This window comes from Phlebotomus papatasi, chromosome 1 (assembly GCF_024763615.1).
Source record: "Phlebotomus papatasi isolate M1 chromosome 1, Ppap_2.1, whole genome shotgun sequence".
Classification (NCBI taxonomy): domain Eukaryota; kingdom Metazoa; phylum Arthropoda; class Insecta; order Diptera; family Psychodidae; genus Phlebotomus; species Phlebotomus papatasi.
The window spans coordinates 1,345,074-1,363,197 of record NC_077222.1 but is presented as its reverse complement, the minus strand read 5'-3'; the positions used below and the strand labels follow the sequence as shown (position 1 = coordinate 1,363,197).

At 32.1% G+C, this 18,124-nt stretch overlaps 1 protein-coding gene across 1 annotated transcript in view; it reads right to left on the bottom strand.

Moving 5' to 3' along the window:
• The window catches only part of LOC129799843 (protein serrate), a 55,856-nt gene that overhangs the window by 3,545 nt on the left and 34,187 nt on the right, over positions 1 to 18,124 (bottom strand). Inside the window, exons 9-15 of the mRNA XM_055844086.1 lie at positions 12,874 to 12,987; positions 9,453 to 9,677; positions 9,254 to 9,381; positions 3,712 to 3,859; positions 2,955 to 3,092; positions 487 to 582; positions 60 to 419 (exon numbers count right to left, since the gene is read on the bottom strand). Coding sequence (XP_055700061.1) covers positions 60 to 419; positions 487 to 582; positions 2,955 to 3,092; positions 3,712 to 3,859; positions 9,254 to 9,381; positions 9,453 to 9,677; positions 12,874 to 12,987 — 1,209 coding nt within the window. The remainder of the gene's footprint in view (positions 1 to 59; positions 420 to 486; positions 583 to 2,954; positions 3,093 to 3,711; positions 3,860 to 9,253; positions 9,382 to 9,452; positions 9,678 to 12,873; positions 12,988 to 18,124) is intronic.

The window sequence follows — 18,124 nt, the reverse complement described above, 5'->3', positions numbered from 1 at the left end:
AAATTTCATAAAAACGCTAAAATGTAGAAAATGCAGAAGAAGGGATTAGGGCTACTTACGGATTTCACAACGATTTCCTTGTCTTCCGGGAGGGCAAATGCACGTAAAGCCCCCAATTCCATCTTGGCAAGTAGCACCCCCTAAGCAGGGTTGGGGGGAGCATTCATTGACATTGATCCTGCAGTCAGGTCCTGAGAATCCCATGGCGCAAACGCACCTAAACCATCCGGGTCCGGATTCACAAATCCCGCCATTGTGACATGGCTGACCCTGGCACTGATCCAAGGGGTCTCCACAGAAGGGACCACCCCAGCCACTAGCGCATAAACACTGAGAGTTGGACAGTGTAATGACGCATGTTCCACCATTTAGGCATTGACCCGGCATACACTGAGTTATCCTCTCTGAACAAGTTTTGCCTGAACATAGAAGACCAAATGACTTTCTGAGAAATTCATGTCGATGTGGGAAAGGTGGGATTCTTACCTGACCAACCAGACATGCATTCACATGTAAAGTCTCCAACTCCGTCAAAACAAATCCCGCCGTTATTGCAAGGATTAGGCGTGCACTCATTTAGATCTGGAACATTAAGTAATTGTTTTCTTAACCCTTTATCGTTTTTTTTTAATTTTACAAAAGGAGAATCAATAAATTTTTGCAATATTTGTGGGATTTATTGTATGCTAAAAATTCTCTGACATTAAGTCATCAGAACTTGGGCTTTTTATCACTTTTTTTTGAATAAATTTTATAGAATTCTGCCATAACAATACCAATACTAGTACCAATCCCAATACCAATATCAATACCTAGCATCTAATACCATAAAATCCTAATGGTATTGGATTTTTACGCATCTTGTGTTTAATTGATTAATTTCAGATTGACGTGTGATTAATTTCCAAACAGTAGTGGGATTGAAATTATAAATTTTTGGGATTGATTGCTAATGTATCGCAGATTGATTTTAGTGTATTTTAAAACTACTGTTTATTTACAGAAATTGTAGAAAATTTTGTCACGAATTTTAGGATGTTGTGGGATTGGATATCTGCTGGGATTGGATATTGGGATAGATTTTTGATGTAATTCAAAATGATGTTTGATTAATTTTAGGATTGACATTAGAGCATTTTGGGATTGATTGTTTAAATATCGTAAATGTAATTTCAGGGTATTATACGATTCCTTTTTATTGGCATTGAAAACCCTTCCGAAAATATCTTTGAATAAATTGTAAAAAAAAATCTTAAATGAATTTTAAGACATTATGGGATTGTTTTTTTTGCACTTCGTACAATTGATTGATTGATTTTTTATAGATATTGGGATAGATTTTTGTAATATTTTTAAAATAATGCTAAAAGAACGTATCATTCATTTCAAAACAATCGTGGTATTGATATCAGAACATTGTGGGATTGATTTTAATTTGGTTTTGATTAGCTTTTGGATTTTTCCGAATTTTTGAAATATTGCAGGATTAGCTTCAAAATTTCTGGGTAATTGTGGTAATTATTAATTCAATTATTCGCTCTGGGATTGATTTCTGATTGTCGGATTGATTTTATGATGTTTTGGTATTGGTTTTAAGAAAAACTTGGGATTGATACCTCGTTCATTGCTAACATAACGTTTCAAGTATGATTGTACACGTTAGACAGGAGTTAATAAATTTCAAAGCGTTGTGGTATTAAGAAAGAAGAATAAGATTGAAGTCAAAATCTATATTTTTGCGTTTTAAATCTTGGAAATATTTCAAAATAATATTTTGGAATATAAAACAATTGTGGGATTGGTTTTTATAATTTAGTGGGACTGATTTTGAGGCTTTATACCATTTTAGGGTTTTGTGGGATTGTTTTCTTATAGCATTTATAGCATCAGTTATAGCATTGATTGTCTAAAAAAAGATTAATATAAATTGATTTATATAGCGATAATAATAATCATGATAAATCGATGTAAAATTGGAATTGTGCCAATCCCACAATTTGCAGATTGGCAAACTATCTAAATAGATAAAATGTACAAAATAGATTTTATGAAAAATTTCACGACAATTTCTTGACATCAATCTTATTTTTAATTAAAACTCTTCAAGTCCTGTCAATAAAAATAAATAACAAAATTTGTTCTTTGATTTAAAATGTTTTTGGATAGTTGTGGGATTGAATTCATGGGATTCATTTCAATGACGCAAGCACAGAGTCATTGTAATTCAATTTTTTTCTAAATGGATTTTACAATAATTCTTATCTGTGCTTGATAAGTTGGAGTATGAATTTCGTATGCCATTTTCGATTTAGGCAAATTATTACCCTTTGTAGGGGCAAGCGCGCTACCTTCGGACGATTTATGCTTCGCACAAATTTTTTTTTCAATGTGTTATAAATAAATTTGTCCCATTATAATATTATATTTTAATAGTTAGTTCGAAGTCCTATGTCTCAAATTTTCAGAAAAGAGCTATAGGTGAAATTCATAAGAAGCATAGAGAAAAAATTGAATTGTCCGAAGCTTGAGTCGTCCGAAGGTAGCGCGCTTTCCCCTACCCTATTTTCAATACTTTTACGCCTTAAATAAATTAAAGTCCATTAACATTAAGTTTTTATAAATATACTTTTTTTCGATCTTGTCAGGTTTACTCAAAAATTGCATGGTTCCACAAAAACTTCCATTGTTAAGTCTGTACATAACCGATTTTGAAAATTTTTAATGATAAACAGAGCTGAAAAGATATTCTAAACGATGGTTAAAGTAAAGTTTTGAGGTTCTTTCATTTTAAATTCGGACAGATATACCCCAAAATTCCTAAAATTGTCATTAATCAAAAACCAATAAAATACTGTATTCAATTTATCAATATTGCATTTATGTAAGTCTTGTAAAGTAAATCAACTCAGGGTTAATATCATTGACTTGAAGTAATATAGAGAAATGTATCTTACTGTGTTCACAAAAGTGACCCGTATATCCAGTTTGACAAACACAAAATAGTCCATTCATAAATGTTTCACACTGTCCATTGCCGCTGCAGGGAATTGATAATTCTGTGGCATTTGTCTGTGGTGGCGTACAGCTAGAATCTGGAAAATAGTTATTTAGTATGAGAAGGATAGAAAATTCTCTACCTTGTCGAATTATTATGGGCTTGGGCTTCCATGAAATAAGATGTAATAATTATTTTTATCAGAAGATTCGTGATTTACGAGTGTCATGAGCTAGGAAAATGGTGAAATAGATATGTATATCTTATTACATTATAAATATCCAATTGTACATAGCACGGAGCAAGAGATTTGTAATTGTATCTCGAAAAGTCGTGAATGCAATCAACAACAGAATCTCCTCTGCCCAGGGAGACGCTTTAGAGGAGTTCTCTCCCGTGGTGATTGTAATAAAATAGAAATGTCGTTAATCAAGAAATGCGCCACGCAATGTATGTTTCCCCTTTAAATATATTTCTGTCAATTTTCCTAATTATTCCCAACTACAACCACTCATAGGCTCCCTGGCAAAAATATCTTTCGCCAATTAATTTCACGCCAAAATGCCTTTTCTCTCGCCTAAAACAGTCGCCCAGAAAGCCATTGCGTGATTGAGAATGGTGACACTTGTAATCTCAATCTTTGCATGCGGAAGCAATTCACTCTGTCTTGTTTACACAAGACACTTGGGGTGAGAAATTCTAGTTTAATGTGTTACCATGACACGGAGGATTCTGGCATGAGACCCTCGGTAGTTCGCAGTGGCGACCAGAGCGTCCTGCTGGACAGTGACAGTAGTAACCACCAGGTGTGTTCAGGCACTGTCCCTCAACGCATGGCGATGGCGTGCAGTAATCTTTAGCTTCCTGAAAAGACAGTTTACAAGAAAATCCGTGTTCAATACCAAAACATTCCCAATTAAAATTCCTTCTGAAATGTATAATTTGCAAATTTACACTTTGCAAATTTTGCTTTACAAAATTGTACAAAGAAAATAGATATTTAAAATAATACTGAATTTTCAGTTTAATTAAAACAATTTTCTTCAGTACCCTTCATACAACTGTGCAAAAATATTTTACTTTGCGAAATCTTATCAATTCCTAAAGTGATACACTGAGAGAAAAAAAATAATATTAAAATTTAATCTTTTCTTCATAATTTCAAGTCTTTTTAGGGCTTAAAAATATTAAGATTATTTTATTCTTAATATTAGTCCTATAAAGAATAAAATTAAGTCGTCAAAAAATATAATTTTAAGATTCACTTTTTTTTCTCAGTGTAGCAACTTATGTTTTTTTTCCTTATAAAATAGTCATTTTGTGATACCATTACTTTCCATTTTATTATTTTGAGTGTAAGATGGTGTACACAAAATACAGCTTTCTAATTTTTGTATTTTAAGAATTTTTTTAATGTTCAAATACTCTATAGGGGAAAGTACTCTCCCTTCGAACGTTCATGCCTTCGAATAATGTGAATTTTCTTTTATTTTTCCTATTATAATCCTATCCTATTTCCTTTTATAATGAATATAGGGTAAGTGTGTCAAATTCCGGCCAGCTTGCAATTTCGGCCACATTTTTTGTTCTTCGAATATCCTTGATTTTTTAGTTTTCGCATACTCTAGAGAATATACAATGCAAAAAATAACAAAAAAATGTCGCTTCGACGAGCAAGATGATCTGAAAAAGACATTAAAAGAATTCCGGGAGGGCACGGAACTATGAGAATGAAGGTGGCCGAAATAGGGCACCAATGTTATGTTTACATTTTTATTCCCTTTAAAAATGATTAAGAATGAATTTAGATAAAATAAAGACGATAAACTGTCTACAAGGTTCCAAGAAACACTCATTATTAAAAAGTAACAAAAAATTCAATTTCTATTAAGAAATATTACATTTCAAACTTGAGAATTTGGCGGTTGCGTGCAACTATGCCGAAATTTGGCATACTTAAGATGATTTCGTGGTGCTATTTATTTAGAATAAGAAATTACTTTTGCAATTTTTTGCAAAATTAAAATTTGAAATGTTATCAAATTTAAAATTTTTCAAAAGAAAATTCTCTTATTACAAGGTAATCATTACAATTTTCGCTTTAAAAATTAAAAAAAAAATCTGCATTCAGTTTAAGAATTTTGATTTGCAAAAGAAGTATTAAGAATTCAAACTGCTTTAACTATTAAAGTTTAACGTGAACTTTAACTCCTACTTCTGCTGTGAAATTTTCAAATTGAAAGATTCATTTTAATATGCAAATCGCTCAAATTTGACATAGGAAAATTTGAGCTTTATAACTATTTAAAATTTTAGAAATTGAGTATTGACCAGGGGGGTGACATTAGCTCTGAAAAATGCGACCAGTTTTAGTGTAAATTTTTCCCGTTTTCGTACAAATTTCACGAGATATCTCCGAAACTATGTAGGTTGCCAATTTGGGGTTTTCAGTTGCCTATTCTATATTAAATTGGCTTTTATTTTGTATTTGTATTATTTGCTAATTCATTCTACAATGACAGAAAACAGCTAATAAACTCTAAAGTCTTTTCGGCACGCAAGAAACATATGGGAAACATAGGAAACGTCATGCCCCTGGTATTGACTTTATAATTTTCAAAAAAAAACAGAGTAATTTTTGTTATATATCCCAAAAATCATTAGATTTTCAAAAAAACATGCACAAACCTTGAATTAAACAATATCAATAATTTTAACAAAAGATGAATTTTTTGCATTTTGCTACTCTATATCTACGAAAGATAGTGTTTTTCAAAAATTAATTGTTAAATGATTCTGAAGGGCGTATTTCTATATCGATTACGACAAGTAGAGATCTATTTAGATTACTTAGTGTCTTACTCTGATTAAAAGAACCTATTCATCTAATTTTTTCGAAAGGGTAAAATTAAGCTATCAGTTTCTTCATGTTTCGCATTTTAGTACTACAAATCCACAGAAACAGTTTTTTTTAAAGAATTATGTTTGAATCTGTTATTGAATGATTATAAAGTATAACCAAAGCGACAATTAATCTATATACAAATTTTGAGTAGACTTTGATGTGATTTCTTTATCGACTTTAATCGGTTATTAATTGTTCGGCAAAAAAATATGACGAAGTATTAGAAAGTTTGGTGATTGCTCGCATTTTAGTAAGATGATTAACCCCAGGAGCTTCGAATTTCCACTTTTATGCAAAAATTTTTTATGAAATTTACCACTCCACAACTTTTATAAAGACCTTTTTCTTCTATCTCTAGAAATTGTGCTACTCTAGACAAATTTTCTAAAAGTAATTTTGTAGACGTTCTCTAAACTTTTGGTGTAAATTTTATCCGGCATGGGGCAATTTGTGACGTTTTGCTCTCGTAAGTAATAAAAAATATACTGTTGACATATTTTTATTTTTTTCATTCATTTTCAACCGCTTATCCCTATTGGAGTCGTGGGCCCATGACATATTATTATAAGAAATTTATTCCTCTACAACTTTGTCTCTACAACTCTATCTCAAGGAGAGATACGTTTAAAGTTGGTGAATATTGCTACATTCTGTAAGGAAAATATTCCAAAAAAGGGCTAAAAAATTGAAGGTTTGTTATTTTCTATGTTCATTGCTCGAATCTCTTAAAACTTTGTACACTTTGGAGGTTTATAAAGACTGTGCTTATGGTAAAAATTTGAAGACTTGGTCTCTTATATCTTGCAAGATATCAAATTTTGAAATTTTCATTTCGACGAATTTTACACCAACATATTCTCCATTATACGAGCTTCAGACCTAAGGCTTAGCCAAATGGCTTAACTGATATTATTTCTTATCAGTCAAGATGTTTTGGGGAAATTTAACTTAGGATTGGATTATTAAAGATAAATAACCTATTAAGTTCTCAAAAAGCAATTAAATTGCACGCTATTATAGGGGGCAAGAAAAATCTACACTTAAATCTATGATACTTAGGAGGTGACCTGCTTATGCAATCGACTGGTGTGTGCTCCAGACTGTCGCGAGCTCTCGCAGTGTGTCCTATCTCTTGTACGACTCGAGGCGAACTCACGTCCGTACTCACTGAGATCGTACGATCGACTAAACTATTACAGTCTCCACCACCACCAGAGGCGCTGGTCTAGAAATGAGACATTGCGTCTCGAATATTACTGAACTCAAATATTACGAACTGGGTTAAACCTCTAGTCTGAAGATCGCTTTACGGTCTGTCAGTAAAAAAGTCAATCTCAATCAGTAAAAGTGTCAAATTTAGTCAGAAAAAAGTAAATTTTACAAATACTTGTTGTGCAACCTTTTATTTATTCAAACAATTAAGCCATTAGTTTGTTTTCTGTATAATTGATAGAAGAATTTTGAAACAAATATCACGACAGAGGTAGGTAGAAAAGCATTTTTTGCTCTTTTCCCGCCTCACGGAAAATTATTCGAAATTTGGGCTCCAATGTGACGCACGGAAAGTTTGACATAGCGTCGATTTTGATAATATTTTCCTTCAGTATCTTTCCTGAGTTGAATTCTAGGTGGCAAAGTTTTTTCTTAGACAGTTACACTATATACAAATGGTCTTGCTTCTTGAATTAATGCGATATAAATTTTATGACAGAGCGTTGATGTCACAAATTCGAGCATTTCGCAAAGCTAGGACAATTTTTTTCAATAATTCTCCTCTGACATAAGGTTTTGGTCTAACATGAGCTTTACTCACTTGATTGGTACCGAACTGTCGAAAAATGACACTCATTTGTGAGATGGTCCATAGACATGTAAATGAGATGTTTCTCAGAAGATTTTCTCTGAGTTGTTTTGTAGTTAAGAACTATGTAAAATAACTTAATCGGATTACTCTATAAATATGTGGGGAATTTTTTTTCTTGCTGTGTCCCATGGTGGAAAATATGTAATAATCGGCAATATATATCACTCATTTTTCAATCTTTTTCTCTCTGTCTCTCTCTCTTGTGCCGTTGCACAAGATTAACAGTCATATCTCGAAAATCTTTCATAAAGTGTTAATATAGATGACAGTTTGTATCAAGAGCATTTACCAACAAGACTAATAGCTGTGAACTCGTCTGTTGTAAATATGAACAAACAGTAGGGACACCATAAAGAGAAAATGACGCGAAAAAAGATCTTTTTTGCTGGGTGTGAAGAGTGGTAACGTAGCGGAGATGGGGACTTTTAAAAGCTCATTCTGTAAATCAATCTCTTTTCTGTGATAAATTATTCATCTGTAGGCAGAGGACTAATTCCTTTGACTGTTGCACCTCTTAAAATGTTGTTATTGTTATGAGAATTAAAAGCTTTTCATTCATGTCTTTTCTTCAGTACTTTTCGCCTATTCTCCATCCACCTTATTTACTCTGTTGTCAACATGGAACAGCCAATTGTATGCTTTGAATGTTAAGTTTTATTCTTCTCTCTTCTAAAAATTATATATATATATATATATGAGAAATAAGATATGAATAGGTAAAATAACTTTGCTTTCTTAATAAATCACGTCAAATAAGTCACGCTTCTCAATACAAGTATTTGTTATTGCCAGACCATTTGGTACAGAAAAAAAAACATGGAACAACAATAGTATTGAAAAATAAAATAGCACACTCATATAAGGGAGCTCCCACTAAAAATTGGTCTTGTACCATCTCCACATAAAATTTAGATCATCTCCGATGTGAGAACAAATAAAAAAAAGCTGCATTTTATAAAATTATTTCCACAACAGTACTTTTGTGATCTTTTATTATGTTGCATGATCAACACTTCGTTTCTTGTCTTATATGCTATATATTTATATAGTAGTTCCAATAATGAACTGTGTAATTTTATATTGAAAAAGATAGCACATGATTGAAATATTAGGTAGACACAGAGTTCGCGGTATACTTCGTGTATTCCATCTTGTAATAGTTTTGTATAAAAATATAAATACATAATAACACATAACTTGTATCGCGAGATATGAATTATTATAATGCTTCACTGTTGGGGAGATCTTTTTTATTGCTAAAGAAATAGTGATAGGGCTATTAGTTAGGTCATAGATATTTCTGTATTAGCCTCAATTCTTTATTGAGAACTCAGTGTCTGCAAAAAAAAACCACTGTAAAGTCCAAGACATTTAACCGTTTTATATCTCTATAAATCTCACAAAAGCACCAAGAAATTATCCTTCAACTAAAATTGAGAGATTTAGGTCGGTAGGATCGTTATTAGTAATTTTTTATTGAATAGCTTACCTCGCACAATGTTCCAGAATATCCCACAGGACAAATACACTTAAAAGTCCCAATCATATCCACACATTCCCCAGCATTTCTGCACGGTGTATTGGCACATTCATCGATGTCAGTTTCACAATTTCGTCCTAGAATTTCCCATTGAAATTAATTTTATTAGCCACAGAAATATGGGGATTCCTGGAGGGAAAAAACTTACCTGTGTAGCCCAAAGCGCAGGCACAATAGTAGTCATTTACTAGATCAATGCAAGTAGCTCCATTCTTGCATTGTCCTATGCAATCGTCAATGTCTTTTGCGCATGTCGCTCCTGTCCAGCCATCCAAGCAGAAACATCGGAATGCGCCCGGTGTATTAACGCATGCCTCAGCATTGATACACGGTCCAAGAGGTGATGCTGGATTCGATTCACATTCATCCACATCTACACAGTTGGAAATAATGCCGGAAAGATTTTACAAAACTACTCAAACCTCTGCGAGGGTTAAAACCTATCAGCCTTATCAGCCTTATAGGGGAAAGTACCATCCCTTCGAACGGTCATGCCTTCGAATAATGTGAATTTCTTTTATTTTTCCTAAGAGATTTTCACATAATTATAACGTTATTATCAACAATTGATGATGAACTAACTAATATTTAATAAAAATGTGTAAGGTTTTTAGGATTAATAAAAGAAAATTCACAATATTCGAAGCCATGAACATTCAGAGGGATTGTACTTTCCCCTACGGACTTCAGAACTAATGCCCTAGACACACTTACTATTTAAGCCGAGAGACAACTTAGTGGAAAATGATGGAAATGAAATTTAACCATAATTTCATATATAATTACACTAAGCTGTCTCTCGGCTAATCCTCAGGTCTGTCGAGGCCCCAAAGCGGTCTTCAGACTAAAGGTTTAGCCCAGTTTCCAAAGGTCTCAAAATTCTGAATAGCGAGCAATTTTATTGCTTTATGAGAATCTATAGGTCTATTATTTTTAATAATACAATCCTAAGTTAAATTTTTCCAAAAAAATCGTGATTGATAAGAAATTAGAGCAGTTAAGTCATATGGCTAAGTCTTAGATCTGAAGTCCGTAAGGCTTAGCCATGTAGCTTAACTTCTTTAATTTTCTATCAGTCAGAATTTTTAGAAAAATTCTGATTATTCTATTCTGGATTTTGAGACTTTCGGAAACTGAACTAAATCTCTAGTCTGAAGCCTATATTAAGGTTAGAAAATAGTTAGCACAGACACACACCGGTTCACCCAGAATATATCACGACGGTTTCAGTAAAAAATAAATTGAAGAATATTTAGCATTGTTCTCTAGTTCAAATTAAAAGAATAGGACCATTAGAACGTTCTAGATAGAGTAATTTACTAAAAGTCGGACACACTTAAAATCGGACACACTGAAAGCCGGACACACCGAAAATTGGTCCATCAAATACAAAAAATCTATTAAATAATTTAATCTTTAATTAAAAAGATAATAACCCTAGTTTTGTGATTATTTTCGAAATTCGAAGCAACAAGAAAAGGAGTCTTCCCCCGTGTTAGCCTGAAGATTGACTATCCTAATGGCCTCTACACACTAGAGAATTTTATGTCCATATTAAAAGAGTTTTTCTTACACAAGCGTAGGGAATTTGCATCAATATGGACATAAATTTCTCTAATGTGTAAAGGTCATAAAACAGCGGTGGCCGCTATCACACAAACATTCAATTTCTTGAAAAAGTCTATTTGTAAAATTTTTGCTTTCAAAAGCACTAGGTTAAAAACAGTAAAATGAATAAATTGAAATTAAAATAAGAAAATACATTGGGTTACATGAGAATCATATCTGTAATACGGGAGTACTCACTTTTCCTGTCTCTTATGTTGGTTGCTTAGAAAATATCAAAGCGTAGAGCAATTATAGTGCTCCAAAAGCAATGTAAAAAGATTTGAAGGGAAGGAAATATGGGAAAGGCAATATAAATCGTATTTCTCTTAAAAGAGTTGCTCTTTTTCATTTTTTCTGACATTCCAGACATTTCTAAAACTCTTGTCTGACTTTTTAAAATGAGCTTTTGTCTGATTTGCGTCAATTTCTCAACTATTTGGTATTAATTATGGTTTTATAATTTAAAAGTTCAAAATTAATGAGAACTCATTTGAATTTTTTTAGAATTCAAAGGCCTTTGCAATGAATTCAAACTCGAACAAATTGGTGAAGAAATACGCTTTCATGCGGACTTTTAAGCTTTGAACTTGAAAAACATTTGAAAGGAAACATTCAAGGTCATTGTCCTATATAATGAAAAATAATTAATAAAAAACTGTTGAGATTTTACGACGATTTTAAACACGGATTTTAAACACTTTGTAATGTTGAGATTTTATTTCAATATGTTGAAATGTTTACTTGTTAAAATGTATCTCATAAGGCTAAGAAAAAGAAAAAGAAAAAAAAACATTGGAATTTGAACTTTTTATCATGTGTCCGAAATTCCAAATTTTACCCTATTTTTAACAAATTCCGCTAGTAAAATAATGGGAGAGGGTAATTTTTAATCGGTTCTAAATGGGAATTTAGATATTTCTCCACTGTTTCAGGTAAGCAAAGAGGAAAAGAAGACTACGAAGAATTACAAGCCTTACGCTCAAGATTACTTCTTCATGATATTTTTCTTCTGCCCATTTTAAAAACTGAAGAAATCTCAAAATTTCAATTTTAGTTTGATTCAAAATTACCCCGATATACCTTAGACTTAAACCATCTGAAAAATTATTAAATATTTTTTTAAGACACGTAAAAGTCCTAAAATCGTAAAAAATCGAATTAGGTCCTTGTAATTTCGATTGAAGTAGGGGCACCTTTGAATTGGGGCAGCTTTAAAATTGGGCTTTTTTCTCCAATTTTATAATGACACTGGAACTCATCATGATATAATTTATATCAGCAAACCAATTGCAAAGCTAAGTTAGTCCAAGTTGCCTCTATTCCTTCTATAAATGGATGATTTAATAATGCGTAAAAAAACATTTTTTTTTTTTAAATAAAACATAATATAAGCTTAAGGGCGTTATCAGACTTGCACATTAAAATTTTAATGTGATTCACATTATTTGTCGCTTGTGAGAGTCCAAATATGTTATTTGTGTCTTAGAGTCACTTAATATTTGGAGTTTTTCTATTTATTGATAAAGAAGTGGACTTGGCCTGCAAAAATAAGTTTAAATTTACCTAAAGCATAAATATTTTTCACATTAAAAAATTAAAGAGAAAATCGCATTAATTTTTCGCATTAATGCTATAAATCAATTTATATCAAATTTTGCGGGCCAAGTCTACCTTTTTATCAACAAATAGATCAAATTTTGAATATAAAATGATTCAAACACACAAATTACACATTTGGACTCTCACGCCGACAATTAATGTGAATCATATTAAAATTTTAATGTGCAAGTGTGATAACACAGTAAAATTAAAAAAGGAACTACACATAATCTAAATACAATTTTCTACAAAGAAAACAATGTTAATTTAAGGTGCTAAAGCAAATTATTTTTAGCTGTGTACTATTCATCGTGTAATTAGATATTTGATCCAATTGAGTGATTTTAACATTAAACGCTTACCCGTCTGACATAAGTCACCACTCCACTGAGGTGGACATTCACAGCGAAATCCACCCACTAGGTCAATGCATGTGCCCCCATGTTCACATGGTCCTCCTTCGCATTCGTCAATATCTAAAAGATCGATGGGAAATGTTAAAAAGAAGCATTTAACAGAATATTTGGAGGCATTTTTTTCTCTCCTCTTGATGGGGCCATTGAAAGGGATAAACAAAACGGCTTTAAGTATACCCCATTAATAGCACTTATGATTAGAAACACAAAAGTACATTTTACTGGCGCGTCGAGACTTTTTTAAAAGAACGAAACACTATAAACCCGCGCGCTATGTTGAATTCCTCTCTAAGCAAATATTCTTTTCTCTTTGCTTTTAGAGTTACTAATAATGTATGCCCAAACAATGGCTATGTTTGTATATACCTTTTGTATCGTGTCTAAAATTATAAATCATTCATTAAAGTGTATTAATGAAAACAAGGAGGTTTTAAACCAAAGAAGCTTCTCTCTTCTTAATCGCTTCATGTCGTCGTCCAACATCTTGCTTTAAATCCACTTTGGTGTACCTGCTAATGCTCTGTGACATTGTCCTTGCCATGGAGACTTTTGCAACATTGTGCTGACCATAATCTTCACGCGAGTTGCATTAAGAAAAAAAAAGTCAACCACAATGTCTTATAGACAAGGAAATTAAGAGAAGCGATTGTGTGTGACTAGCACGGCAAATAGATATTAAAGGCGCATTGGAAGAGATTTATGCTCATAGTATATTATGTATTTGACTAAAAATCTCTCCCCCAAACGACTTCATTTAAATGCAGTGCTTCTTTTTCAATTAAACATGATTTTAATACACACTACACCGTCTCAATTCCGTGTTAGAGGCTCTAAAGAAATAGAGTGTGAAAGCAACACAAAATATAAATCCGATTAAAAGCAATTACACCAGGCGGAATTTTGCATTAAAATGTAGTGTGAACATCGTTTTGAGTGTGAGCCTCATTAGGTACACCTACACAAAATTGTTGGAACTACACGAATGATTATGTATATGGTCACGACAAGAACTACTTATATAGCGTCATGTAAATGTTTTCATTTAAATACATTTTAATCCTCAAATATTAAACATTGTGCTGCCTTTCTTTCTCCAATTTATCGGCAGGAGGAGGGATTTTATACAGACTTTGCAGAATGCTCGAACTTGTCACATCAATGTTAAGCCCCAAAATTTGGTTTCTCTTTAGTTTAATCGTCTTATAGGGGAACTGGGGCACCTTTGAATTGGGGCAGTTTTGAAATTGGGATTTCTCCTTCTATTTTTAAATGAAACTGGACCTTATTATAATATAATTTAGCTCAGCAAACCAATTGCAATGCTAAAAAGCTCAATTTCAAGGTTGCCCCACTTCAAAGGTTCCCCACTTCCCCCTATGCAGTTGGGATTGTCCGGGATTCCAAGACCTTTCTAACGAATCCAAATTTATCACAATCGATGAAGAAATACGCTCTCCAGAGAATTTTTAAGCTTTGATCTTGAAAAAACGATCTCCAGAAATCCTGTTCAAAATTGTGTAGAAATAGCATCATAGATCAATGGCGTATAGCCATGCAGGATTTTTTTTTACAGAGCGCAGGGCAAATTAGAAAGTTATTCCCAAATGTAACCGTCCTTCGAACGCAAAGAACAAAAATTCAATTTTTACGATTTTGAGCTCACTGGTAAAAACAAAAGTTTCAAATAAATGCTTTTCAGAAAAAATGGATTATATTTGATCCTTTGAAATCAAATAGATTCACGATAGATTATGCTTAATTGTATACTTATTACTCATATAATATTTCTGTCATTTGAGCGAGCACCTAAGATAACTTTTTCATTGTTTTTATATTTACATTTAATCGGGAGTTAAATAGGTGTCAAAATAGTGATTCTTTCATTTTTACCAGTTCTTATTTCAAAATCAGTAAAATCGGTAAAATCCTTATTAGGCTCTTTAGGAAAAAATCCATTTAGGAACTGATTTTTGAAGAAATTTTTATTTTTAATCGCTCTGTACCGATTCTAACGATTTTGACGGGTTTAGACAAAGATATAAAAACGTTCTCATGGATTTGAGTGGCTTTTTGTCGGAGAAAATTGCGTTTTAAACTTGATGTTTCAAAAAATATTCTTGAAACAAAAAAAAACTTTTAAAATCTAATAAAAATTTCGATAAAGAAAAATGTTCTTTTACGTATTTGAAAAAATAATTTAAATCTAGGTCTTTGACAGATTTTGTAAACTGAAAGCTTCTTAAAAGTCGCTAATCAGATTTCTCTTTGAAGAATATGGCAGGGAATTGATCAAAAAATTAGAGAAAAAATGTTCGTTTGAAATCATAAAAATATTTTAAATGGTAATAATACTTCAAAATTCATAAATTGGAAGACAAAGGTTAGTGCCATTAGTTTAGGTTGACATGATTGGATGACAAAGGTTAGTGCCAGGTCAGTCCAAACATTGCCTTACGGTCAACGGTGGAGGGGGTCTCCGCAAAATATAAAGTCGCTATCCCAACCCGTTTGGTCTCTACATCTCATAACAAACAGACGACGGACTAACAAAAAAAACTCTAGGTCATTTGTAGTCGTTTGTTTCAAATTTTCAGAGTTCAAAAATTCTATAAAAATCTAATTCTTCAAGGTTTATAATTCAAAATCAACGGATTACATTATATTGCTCTCTTTGTAAAATGCGAGCAATAAAAATTGAAATTCATGTGTTTATTTCACTGAATGGCCTCTAATATGGAATTTCTTTCGTCGCTTTCTTCAACCATCATTTTCAATGATTTTGATTACTCCTAAATGGCCCAGAGCGAATGGGAATGATGAATTCGGAAGCAAACAGTTTCTCTGAATGCTCATTCAAGAGAACGAACAATCAAATATGAATTGAATGGGTGTTACAGAAAAAAAAGAGAATTCTTTCTCGCGTAGTTGTGATTGATCGAGGGGTTACTAACTTCATTGTGGTTGATCTGAAAGTGCCAAAGCAGTTTGAAGCTTCTCAAAATAGGTAAATGATATGCAGAAATATTTATAAACCAAAATTGATTACGTCAACCTAGATGAACTTTGCAAAAATTAATTCAGAGAACGATAGAATTATTCTCAAATTTCGTACTATTGAAATCCGAGTAAATCGACGGCTCAGAATATAAAACGAATAACTCGCGAATAGCCAACTTTACAGGAGAGCGATTTCAAGGTGAAATTTCACATGCTCGAGTACAGGATTTTTAAGATTTGAAATCGCTGTAACATTGGGAATAATGAATTTTCCGGTATAATATTCACAGGGAAGGTAGAGGGTGTCAAGGAGTACCCGAAAAGCAAAAATAAATAAATAAATAAATAAACGAATTTTGAAAAAATCTAATTATTCGACTTATAAATATTCTGACAAGTCGAAATTATCTTTATCTTCTCAATACTAGAGAATGTCAAAAAATTACTGAAGCTTTAAGAAAATTGAGCTAATATAAATTATTAAAAATATTTTTAAAAAAATAGTGATAAATAACAATAATTTTTTTTTAAATTTAATTGCTATTCCTAACGTGGAGCGAATTGTCGAATAAGATACAGTCCCTATGCACTAATGACATTTTTCTTGAAAGTTTAATATGGTTGACTTCAGGAATTAGCTCCGCCCCTACGTCGTTTTTATATCATGCCTCTTTTACCGTTTAATTCCAAATGAACCTAATATTTTTAAATATTCTGTGCACAATATAAAGAGACTGTACCACTCCTAGTGAAAATAAATTCCACTGCTTATTTTCGGTAAGGAATTTAAAGAGTATTCACACGTGAAAAATAGGCCATGCCCCCTTTAAAATTCCTCATAGAAAATCAAAAATATTCATTAATAGTTGCACTCAGGGGGTAACATTAGCTCTGAAAAGTGCGACCAATTTTAGGGTAATTTTTTCCTGTTTTCGTACACATTTCACGACATGTCTCCAAAATTACGTAGGTTGCCAATTTGAGGTTTTCAGTTGCCTATTCAGTATTAAGTTGGCTTTTATTTTGTATTTGTATTTTTTGCAATTCATTCCACAATGACAGAAAACAGCTAATAAACTTCAAAGTTTTTTCGGCACGCTAGAAACATAGAAAACGTCGTGCCTCTGGTTGCACTTCATTTCCAATTTAGTTTTATCATTTAAATTCGGAGAGGAATTTAAGGATATTACCCATGAAAAAAAGGCCACACCCATTTAAAATATCTCATAGAAAAATTAAAAGTATTCATTCATAGTTACACTCCATTTCCCAATTGAGTTTTATCATTTAAATTCCAAGAGGAATTTAGGGATATTGACCATGAAAAAGAGGCCACGCCTCCTTTGAAATATCTCACAATAAAGTTAAAAATAGGCATATTACAACGTCCATATCAACCATTTTCTATCATTTAAATTTGGAGAGGAATTAGCAAGACCTTCATCATGAAAAAATAGGCCACGCCTCTTCCAAAATAATTTGAAGAAACATTTTAAAATATTGTCATTCAGTATTTTCGAAATTTTTCTGAAAAAAATGATGTTTATAAGTGCTAATCCTAAAAGATAAATTATTTTACAAAATAACGGAAAGTTGAGGTTAAATCTGCTTGTCTTTTCTGATTCTGATTCCTTAATTATTAAAAAAAAACTTGTTGTATATAGTATTTTAAATGTAAAATTGTTTGCTTGGGCATTAATAATTGTTTTATTATTTTATTATTATTAAATAACGATTCAAGAAAAAACCTTCGCTTTCAGATAAAAGCCGAAGAATATTTTATTGTTTTTTTAGTAGGGGAGACCGGGGAGGTTTGGGACAGGGGTAGTGTGGGACAAGGCGATTTTTTCATTATGTTTTTTAATAAATCGGGTTTAACCACTACTCAATTGTAGGCAATATTGAGATGTATCTTGACTAAAAGAATGGATATCCTCAGTTTTATTGTTTTATTTCTATGAACACTTTTTTAAAAATTGATAAAAATTGTATTTTTTGATTTCTCAGTTTTCCTTTTTGTATTTTATATCAGCGATATATAATCAAAACTTTTTTATCTCATTAGGTAGCAGTGTAATCTGGGAACATATTTTTATAAAAGTTTCAGAGATTATATGCTCTTGTTTTTTACATAAAAGTTTTAAATACCAAAACTACCCGCGGGGATGTTTGGGACACCTGAAAGGGGATGAATGGGACG